General features: G+C 37.7%; 1 protein-coding gene across 1 annotated transcript; it reads right to left on the reverse strand.

Moving 5' to 3' along the window:
- Positions 1 to 2,757: 2,757 nt before the first annotated feature.
- LOC106807293 (beta-parvin-like) lies at positions 2,758 to 10,823 on the reverse strand. Its single transcript, XM_014809600.1, has 11 exons — positions 10,670 to 10,823; positions 7,815 to 7,904; positions 7,454 to 7,524; positions 6,498 to 6,600; positions 5,857 to 6,000; positions 5,411 to 5,585; positions 5,010 to 5,029; positions 4,578 to 4,639; positions 3,785 to 3,853; positions 3,426 to 3,527; positions 2,758 to 3,270 (listed from the first exon to the last, which is right to left on the reverse strand). Exons 1-11 carry the CDS (start codon positions 10,764 to 10,766, stop codon positions 3,121 to 3,123), a joined length of 1,083 nt encoding a protein of 360 aa, XP_014665086.1. The 5' UTR covers positions 10,767 to 10,823; the 3' UTR covers positions 2,758 to 3,120.
- Positions 10,824 to 11,212: the final 389 nt, after the last annotated feature.

Genomic DNA, 11,212 nt, shown 5'->3' on the forward strand with positions numbered 1-11,212 from the left:
TATTGTGGGTTTTATTTTTTTGTCTAAACTCGGTTAGTATACATATAAACGATAAAATGTTTTTACTGACGTTTGTAGAACATTAGATAATGATAACCATATAATCAGGAGTAAGATAATATAGATTCTAATCTTATAGATTCTATAATCTATATTATCTTACTCCTGATATAATCCTTACAACACCTTGAACCTTTTGTCCAATGACATGATAGTACTACACACTATCCACTTCTATTACGCCATGTTAAGGTGAAATATTACATCGCTTCTTTTTAATTGTCCTCGACCTAACTATAGGGACGTCACCTATATATCATTTTCTAGCACCACAATGTGAGCTGGTCATTGACCTCTACTTAATTACAAAAGTGTAACCTAAATAACGAAGATTGCCCTGTATCTGCTACTGAACCACACTTTATGACCAATATATGATCATTCGGGTAAAAATCTAAGTAATACTAGACATACAACTTGGGCTTGCGTGATTTGTACTCACACAGTATACATATGAAGAGCTGATTTCCAAAAAATGTTAAATCCATTTTGGTCAAAAATGAGTTAGTACCATCAAATTACACTACATCCATATCTACATCATGTGTGATATCCATTTGCATCAAAAGTTGGTATATCCCTTCACGAACAGCCTCCAAACATTGAGTTTGGTCCCAAAAGGTGTTAAATCCATTAGAAGATATCATCACATTTTTATTTTTGTAATGTTCTCTTTGCCTGAAACACGGTTTTTCACTCTAATATTTCAAGTAAATGATACTTAGCATGAAAACACACTTGAATGAAATCTAATGCACATGATTGATTTTTAATTAATTTTTGTTTTTGTCATTGTGAGGAATACATAAATTCTGGGCAAAAACATAGTTTGAGCTCTTTTGCACTAAAATTTAAATATGAACAACAATGGCATTATCATTTTCGTATGCAAGAAGTAAGCTAATAGGTTTCAAAAGAAGACAACTCTGCTTTACATTTGAATATCGTGACAAATAAACCCAACACCACAAAATTATAACACATAGCTACAAAATCAGTCAAGAGTTTGGCTGATTTTTTTTCTAATAAATTGAAATGGGAAGTAGATTAATTACACAAAACATATGTCACACCAGTGAAATGGCAAAGTACTAACAACAAAGATCAAATTGTACCTATTAATATATATATATATATATATATATATAATCTGTGTGTGCGTGCGTGCGCGTGTGTGTGTGTGTCTGTGCGTGCTTGCATGCGTGCGTGTATGCATGTCACGGCAACTGGAGCATTCCCCCTTCTTAACTTATCAATGAAACTCACTATCAAGGGCCTATCACACAATGCTATATTATCACCTGTATAGATACACACATCACTCTAAACATCATAAAAGCTGAGATACAATCCAGCCTAAAACAGCGTAACCGTGTTTAAAAATCTTCAGTGTCTAACAAAGCCATTTTATGAAAGTAATTTCTGGAAAACGTTAAAACAGACGAATGGTATCTCCAACAAACAAATATATTACTGTTGTATATAATGTTATTTTAATAACCATCATGATCATCATCATTATCACCAATATTATTGTTGTTACTATAATTACTGACTACTGCTTCCTACTACTACTACTACCAGGAGGACCTATATTATCTTACTCCTGCTACTACTACTACTACTACTACTACTCTTATTATTATTATTATTATTATTTTAAGAAGTAGTAACAGATTAGTAATATTGGCAGCACTAATAACGGTAGTATGCAGTAGTTACAGTAGTGGTAATCTTTCTGCACAGAGGGGAAATACTACATGTAGAGATAGCTGTAACTATCCATAAAAGAAGAGAGTCATTAACAGTATCATCCGTACACACAGTTAATAAAAGTTCATGGGCCTAGTAGATTTTCATACAAAACACTAATAACACTGTGGCTAAACATCAAAGGCGCTGCACTGTTACATCAACTTTATGAAGCTTGATGAAATTCTGAATTTGTAATAACACGACATGTGTACGATGATAACTACCTTCTTCGATAGAAACAGGTAAAGCAAAATTGGTTTTCATTTGCTGCATTGGCTTTCTTAAAAAGTTAGAGAACACTTAGGCATGCTATACAAGAAACACAACACTGATTATGTTGGCACAAATCAAAAAGGTCATACCTGAGATTTGTTGATAATTATGAGGAACAGATGCCTATGCTTACTATATCAAAAGATATTCCAAAAAATATGTATACAAATTGCACCCAATCTTTCTACCATTGTCAATAATACCAATTAGCACTATCATGTTTGATTTTATGAAAATAACGACACATGTAAAATAATTTCACAGTATTTTTATACTTTCAACAGTGCACATGTGCATAAAAAATTATCAAACCATGTTTGATATCAGATTTTTTCAGTATGCATATCAGTGTCTCTGTGGGCGCACGTGCGCGTGTGCATGCGAGCGCGTGTGTGAGAGAAAGAGCGAGAGAATGGGAAAAATAGTTATATATATATTATATATATATATATATATATATATATATATATATATACATATATATATATAGGAACAACAGTGAAGAAAATGAGAGGTGGGAAGGAGGGTGGGACAGAGGAAAGTAGAAAGGGAAAATACAAGTGATAGTATGAATACTATAGGGGTTAATACAAATAAGAGAATTTCTTCATTATGTTTTTTCACTAGTGCCTAAATTAAATAGACTGTTATAAATAGAGTACAAACTTATAGTGTGATAATAGCATATTAGAAAATATATTATTGTGTTATCCTATAAAACAAGGAGATTCATTATTAAAATTTCCCTGGTTGGTCCCAATCCTATCAATGGTCGACTTCCAAGCAATAACTACATATACCATGATTTTTATGATATTGAGAGAAGCTATTGCATCGAAATATTGAGAGATTAATCCTGCTAGATATATTTTATCCCTAATATATTCACTGCCATGTTGGTAATACTTGCCATCGAACAGTACCTAGAAGGGCAAGGCACGACATTGCACTTTGCATCTATTCATAACTCATAATTGAATCATTGAATAGATGGCAAATAAAAGCCAATTTGCAAACGATCATATGTAAGTTTTACGTAACTTGCTTGTACTTGGTGAACAGGTTGTACAACACACGCAGGGTAGACTTGAGATCTCTATTGACAATGTCCTCTGGCCTTGCTTTAGGCTTTGGAAGCCCAGAGTCCATCATGAGTTCAAATGCAAAAGAGACATTGTGTACCTATGCAAAAACAGCAAAGGCTTATTAGTGGTCGAGGCTATTTCACAGTGGTGCCACCCTGTGCCTATTGTGGTCACACACATATTATATTGAAGAAACTGAAAGTTGCTTTATTGCAAACACTGCAGATACAGTCATTTTAATATTACATTCACCTTATGATCAAATGACTCGGGGGTCAGGTGATAGCTGTGAAGTGGAACAAAATAACCTTCCAGCAATCCCATGAGCAGTACTAAGTACACACCATCGTGGAACTGAAAATGATAAATGGGTAAAAAAGAAATCAAATGGAATAAACTTTGAATAAAAGATACAACAGTCTTATATTTAATTTATTGTCCTGGAGGTCTTACTGTTTTGCAACAAATTTATTTTATTCTTTAATTTTTTTAATCCATGCATCAGAAATATTTGCACATTAATTTGCATGAACACATAATAAAACGTCCTATTGGATAGCAACAAGTTATTTAGCACTACTTCATATCTCACTGCATTACAAGTGGCCTACCTGTGTTTCCAGATCATTGACTTCCAAGTTGATCCTATTCAAATGCTTGTTCACAAAGGTAACAAGGGACTGGAACAAAGATGACCACATAGGTATAAAAACTTAATGTCTATTGTAAACCAACCAATTGTAAAGTCATAGTATGCACAGTATATAAAGTGTATAGTATATAGTGTATAGTGTATAGTGTAGTGTATAGTGTATAGTATAGTGTATAGTAAAGTGCACAGTATATAGTATGTAAAGAGGACTTTTTTAATAAGAGCCCTTTCTAAAGAGGTAGGTGACCATTATGTATTTTCATCAAGCACAACATGCGATGTATATTAGTGCCAAATAATTTTAGTACAGGCATGCCCTCTTGGTTTCTTTTAGACCTTCAAGGCTTCAACCCTTGAAAACAAATCCCCACGCATTGAGAAAAGCAGGAGAGTAGATGAGAGAAGGTAGAGAGAGAGCAGGCAAAGATAGAGGGGGAAGGAGAATGGCCAGGAAGTTGGGGAGACGGTAGAGTTAGCAGGAAAGGGGGGGGTGAAGGAGAGAAGAAAGGATAGGTGGAGAGGGATGAGCATAAAAGGCATGGGAGGAGGTAGAGATTAGGATCTAGGTGAATAAGGGAGTATGGGCAGGTTCTCAACACCAAATAGAATACTGTCTTGGCTGCCTCAGACACACACATGTAAAGATAATAAATAATAGTGTCATAATAACTTGCAAAGTTTCGATTTATATACATGTATTATAAATGATATGATTTTCACTGGTTAAGGCACTAATTTATCATATTTCTTACCTTTTTTACAACATTCAGCTTGTCTGGTGCATGGTCAAATAAGGTGTCAAAGGCATCTCGCTCTATACAAAAAGATCATTTACATCTTAGATAATTATATGTAGTTATTAAATTGCCATTTCAGTCATTTATAACATTTAATAATAATTACGGATTAATCACAAAGGTTAGCTTGATTAAAATTGATAATTATTATGATGCATGATGTCTGATTGCTGATGTTTTATTTACTACTAATTATTGTAAAATATGAAAAAATGTGCCATTCCAATATCCATATATACATATTTATAGAAACGGTTAGTAGATTTTAATTTACAATAAATGAATTAATTAACGTTAACCTGGATGTTGAGCACGAAACATTTAACGGAACTTTTATAACAAACTTTGTGCTACAAAATTTTACTACATATAGATGATGAGACTTACCAAACTTGGCTCCAGGCTGTCTGTAATACATACAAAACCACAGGTAACTCAATTGGAAATTACGAAGTTATTTGCACAACATTACTCTTAATTGATGTTAAGCACACTAATATAATGACAAAGGTTGCTGTAAGAAAACGTTATTAATAGTTATTGAAATACATATATGAGATGTGATCATAAATTTTGTCATGTTAACATTTATGAAATTTTAGACTGCACCTTGTATAATTGTAAAATATAATCATGGTCTTAAACTCCAGCTGGGTTCAGGTTGCTGACCAATCTTCAACACTACGCAGAGCTTAGTGATTACGCTACCGACTATGTATCAGCAAAAAAATCATCATTCACATTTGTAAATGTCAAGCCAACACTATTCTACACGATCGCACACTCACTCGTCACTGCCTGTAATCTCCTCGGCCACTGTGCGTGTGTGCAGTATGCCATCCCGCTTCTGCACGACCACCACCTGAATGACGACATTCTCCACCAAGCGTATCGGCGCCTTGAAATGCAGGGCAAGTGCCACCAACAGGTGAAGAATCGAGACCAGATTCTTCTGATGAATGCCTGTAAATACGAGAGTATTATAGCTTTTAAAAAGTGGTAATAGCTTGTAGTAGCAACTGCAAGTAGTTATTGATGATGCAATGTAACAAGAATATGCATTCTACCACTCGTGCAATATTTGTGATTGCAGTAGATATATGTCTTGAATACACATTATTGAAGTGATGCTATATGACACCATGGCAGACTGAGCTCATGCGCTCATAAGGAAAATCATTCCTGCACTTTACAAACGTTTAAATATCACTGTTTATTAGAACGTTTATCTTACTTTCAACACTCCACTTCTGCTGGTTCCACCTCGGCAGGTTGAGAATCTCATTCGCTGCCTCTAGTACAGTTCGCAGCTTCGCTTTCTGTCCCTTCTCACTCTGTGTCACCTCTGCCACTGGCAGTCGGATATCAGCCAACTTCTCTGCAAGAGCGCACCAGACGAAAGGGTAGTGCCGAGAAGTCACGCAGCAAACATTCATGTTCTCACTAATACAATTTTTCTCAACTAACAATCATCTACTATATATTATTAAAGTAGTTTTATTAAATGTTAAACTAGACTTTGTTGCTATAGACAGCATGACTTGCTAACATAAGATGCTATCACATCTTTTCCAACGTTCCTGGAAATTAGACTGTAGATGGCACTGCCATCACCCTGTGCATGGCCAGAAGACGTAAAGGCCGAGGCATAAATTAGAATTTGATATTGAAATGAATTTTCACACAGAACAAAGACATACATAGATAGATCGGTACAGACATAGAACTGCACCAACTGATGCATAAAAACTCGAATATTAAACAACCAACTGATCCTACATTGCTCCTGCAAGTTCATTACCACACAAATTCTCGATTTCAACCTAACAGCTTATTTGTAACACGTCACTGCAAGACGATGAATTTCTCGCACACCTAGCAATTTTCCCAGGATCTGGCCGTCGTAGAGATCACCCTCAATGTCCTGTACAATGATGCGAAATGCTGCCAGCTCATCGTTCACCCAGTCGAGCAGCACCTACACAAAACAAGCTCAGCATGTAACTACTGCTAGTCGTGTTTGGAGAAGGCTTATAACAAGTCTGGGGCACATTGTCAAAAACAGTATAGTTATGATATTATAACTCTAAAATGTCATAATTTCTGAAGCAGTGTCGTGAAAAAACCATGACACTTTACACTTGCGAAAGTTGCTATCATTTTTGATGTTTCTAACAATGAAACCCTGGTATATATCAGGGTACATATTTAAATGGGAAATATGTCTGGTATGGCTCAACGTGCGTAATAAGTCTGAATCCTCTCAACGTGGTGCATTCTGGTACAGCAGAACCGGAAAACTGGGCAACAGTGAAGCATTGAGGTCTTCTCAGTCCAGTGTGATTCATATTGATTGTATTAGTTATGAGTGAATTACTCTAGCCACTTGCATGGACCCTGCATGAGATCCTTGCAAGAGATTTGCAAGTCAAGAGCAATCACACACGAACTGTGTGAATGGACATAAATTATCTGCATGCAATCGTAATTTCTCAAAGAATTATCTCAGTTTGAATGTTTGCCTAAAGACTTGAGCCACAATTTTTTTTTCACCTATCACTGTGAAACTTATGCAATTGGTCACCTAATCATACATGTTAAGTCAAATGACATGATTTTGAGTTAAAAAAATACATACATCTATGAAGGACCAAATTAAATAATTTGCTAGTACCTTCATGCAACTGTATTAATATATTTACATGCACCCATATTTGTATGCGTGTGCATGTGTGCATTCATAAGCGTGCTTGTGTGTGCGTGTGCTTGTGTGAATCGTGCTTGCGTGTGCTTGTGTGTGCGTGTGCTTGTGTGAATCCATTTCAACAAACCTGAATTAGCTGCTTGAGTCTTGGGTCTTCTCTACAAATTGGCTGCACTAAAGACCGTTCCTCATTCTCCTCTGCAATATATGCAAATACATGACATAGTGACAGAAATAACAATTCTAGTCCTGTCAGAATAAGCTTGTAACCTCTGCATTACTTCTGTGAGCTTCTCAAAGTGAATATGTGCCAAACAAAATAAGAAGAATTCAGTCATTTGGGACAGACTGTTTAAGGTTACATATATGATATAGGCAAGTTCTGTTTACCACATCGATCTTAGCTAATGTGCACTGCACAGAACTAAGTCAGGGTTCTAATGCAGACCATACTTGTTAGGCATCTGCTGCCCCAAGTTTAATCATACCTAGTATGTAATCCTCTGGTGAGACATCCGGCTTTGTAGGGCTGGCCCCAGCATCAATTGCCTTGGAGCCTTCCTCAGTTAACTCACTCACTGCAAAATACAAATATTAGTGACTATTCCAGGAACATACATAGTACACTTAGTAACCTCCACAAATACTACTGGGGGCTTAACCACTGTCCCCAGTGCCCTTTGCTCCTTTAGTTACTGACAGCAACTGCCAGTGACAGTACGAGCTTACCTTGAACATTACCAGCTTCCTAGTGACTCACCATGCTAGCCATTCAAACCACAACTGGATGATAAATATAAATAAACTATGTATGTTGTTTACTACTGATTGTGATTAGCAATGTTTAGCTATTGACTGCCTAGTGCGAGACCGAGCGCGAGACAGAGGGAGGGGAAAGGGAGAAAGTGTGCACGTGTGTATGTATGCATACAAGTGAGATATATGTCTAACATCTAACATGGATTAGGCAGCCACTGTTTACCTGTTGCACCACCAAATTAGATATGATATCTAAATCGGTGTGCGGAGAGTAGCTCACAATTGAGAAAAGGTTCTCTAGGTAATATGTACCCATCCATTTTATTTGTCGCAGAGTGGAGCCAAGGCAGATTTGAACCATTCATGTGATGCACTAGTTGCTAAAGCCCTGCTCAGGTCGCCCTACGATTTGACTATCGGCGACTACTTTATCGCCGATTAGCCGCGTAGCAACACTCACGTTGACTTGAAGTGACTTCACGCTATACATCGCCGATCAGATCGTAGCGTTCTGCAGGAAACGTAGACGGGTTCGCGACCCCAGTATTTGTACTAGCACAAACAGAGCAAGCTTGACGCTGGGACCAGTCTACATAAAATGAGTCACATGACCAACAAAATGGCGCTAACCAATAAACATCAGGTAACTTCGTAAATCTATCCTCAATTTTCTGAAAATTGTTATAATCATGTGCAGAAAAAGAATTAACAAAATTGCCTGTGATATACAGAAAACTTAATGTATATATTTGAGAAAGGGTTTGCGCAATAATCCCTCCTTGTAAACTGCTGTGTAGGCTGCCATTTCGTTAATCACGTGACTTTTGATAATGATGTGACTCGATATTTAGTGGTGATTGGCTGCCACTCACGATTTGTCGCCAACCGCCGCATAGAAATAGAACCGTTTCTATTCCTGCGATCGCAGTCGGCGACCGTATTTTCGATCGTAAGAGAACTCATCTGATGACCTTGTAGAGCTAAACAAGACGCTTGTCTTTTCTTCTTGTAAAGAATGACTGCCGCATAAGCTTCTGGAGCATTGCTGTTACACCACTATCTCTATGGTATAGTCACTTCTGACAAAACATGTCGCCCGCCTCTATAATTTTTCCAGTTTTGAGATGTCCTGTTTTATGTATGGGTATCGCCCCATTTAGCTCTAGTCCTATACTAGAGCTACGCCCCATTGAGCAGTAATCTATGACCAATATGACTAAATAAATGTACGTAGTTTGCTTTAGACTTTCAGAGCAGTATCTTGAAATATGCCAAGTAAAACCCAAAATAGATGATGAATGGTTTGAGGCTTTATTGATATGAGAGTTCCTCTTCGAGTTCTCAATAATCGCAGGCCACGATATATATATAGGCCTACCATAATCACGATATGTAGTGACAAAGTCTTTACTAACCCAGTGATTGCGCCGTACTGACCGAGTGATACCTGCATATATACAATTGCCAGGTTGGCACCTGAAAACTCCTAATACAGGACAGAGGTTTTCTGGCTCACCTTGAACGCCAGAATAAATGACTATCTTCGCATATAATATGGTTCCATGGTTTCTGCATAGGCCCTACCATTCTTCTTCTTCTTCTTCTTCTTCTTCTTCTTCTTCTCGGGTCACTAGGGCTCATAGGGCCTATGTCCCCCAGGGTACTGCCGGAACGTACCCTGGGTACGGTCCGGTATACCGGAACGTACCCTGGCCACTATTTGATATGGTTAGGGTTAGGATTAGGGTTAGGGTTAGGGTTAGGGTTAGGGTTAGGATTAGGGTTAGGGTTAGGGTTAGGGTTAGGGTTAGGGTTAGGGTTAGGGTTAGGATTAGGGTTAGGGTTAGGGTTCGGGTTAGGGAGTAGGCGTAGGCGACTACCTAGACTCGTTAGTGGGTTAGTGGAGTAGGCGAGGTACGGTACGGCATATTAGATAGTACCAGGGTACGTTCCGGTATACCGGACCGTAACCAGGGTACGTTCCGGCAGTACCCCGGGGGACATAGACCCGGCCCAAGGATAGAGAACATGGGTCCCCATAAAACCAATGTGCCTAACCCTAACCCTAACCCTAATTCTAACCCTAACCCTAAACCTAACCCTAACAATAACCCTAATCATAACCCTAACCTATTATATTGATATAATATTATATTTATATTGATGTAAATGACATTGGTTTTATTGGGACCCACGTTCTCTATCCTTGAACCCATAGACCCTATCAGCGTCACTAGGCCTACACTACCAGTGCCATGCATTGCCAAGCTTGCCATTGCCATTGCCATTGCAGTGTTAAAAGTTAGGCCTACATAATCTTTTACTTAGTGGAATGAGCATTGGTAGCCGACCAGGCTAGAGACTAATGTTAATACATAAAGTCTTGATTGATGTATGACCGTTTCCTCGAGCAAACAATAACCTAATATGTGAGTGACACTGTTTATTATAAATTAAGTGAAGTAAGCAGGAACTGAGTGAGGAAGTACTCCACCCATTTTCGTAGTCGTACAAGTTCAACTACAAATCAGACTTTAGTTACCGGCCCACTTACCGTACTATAAACCCGACAGTGGGAACTCACCTTCTTTAATTTTTTTCTTTCGGGCTAGCGTTCCCAGTTTCTCTAAGAAACCCTCGTCTTTCTTATCTTTCTTCAAATTTGTTTGGGGCGAGGCCATAACTAATACAAGTTAGAACATTCCACACTGCTGAGCTTGAGCCACACTGAACAACAGCACAATGTTACCAAAAGGCGGCGCTGCTACAAGTCAGCATGGAACAAATTTTGAAGTTGTTTTGCGACACTAGAGGACGCCAATATGCAGCAGGTATCCGAGCCGTATATATAAACATACGGCTATATTAACGGTATATTTACGGCTATATTTTACGGCTTTGGCATGTATGTACTCTCTATCAGACTATCATAGACTAACTACGCGATGTGAACTATGGGGTTTCCATTAGATCGGTGTATTAGACGCGACTTGTTGAGAATTTATCAGTTTTGAATTTGACCTTACTGAATAAGAAAAAAAATTCCCAACTGAATGTTTCATTTGCCATGTTTTCATTATTGACATTATTTAATTTCCCATACAAACAAGCAGGGCCGTACGCAGCA

Source organism: Priapulus caudatus, unplaced genomic scaffold (assembly GCF_000485595.1).
Source record: "Priapulus caudatus unplaced genomic scaffold, Priapulus_caudatus-5.0.1 Scaffold206, whole genome shotgun sequence".
In the NCBI taxonomy this organism is placed as follows: Eukaryota; Metazoa; Priapulida; class Priapulimorpha; order Priapulimorphida; family Priapulidae; genus Priapulus; species Priapulus caudatus.

Excerpts from the sequence above, each read along its gene's own strand:
- LOC106807293 (XM_014809600.1), bottom strand. The coding sequence starts at position 10,766 with ATGGCCTCGCCCCAAACAAATTTGAAGAAAGATAAGAAAGACGAGGGT. Across the intron at positions 4,640-5,009 it reads ACAGCCTGGAGCCAAGTTTG|AGCGAGATGCCTTTGACACC; the intron begins GTAAGTCTCATC and ends CTTTTTGTATAG. Across the intron at positions 3,854-4,577 it reads AGCTGAATGTTGTAAAAAAG|TCCCTTGTTACCTTTGTGAA; the intron begins GTAAGAAATATG and ends TCTTTGTTCCAG.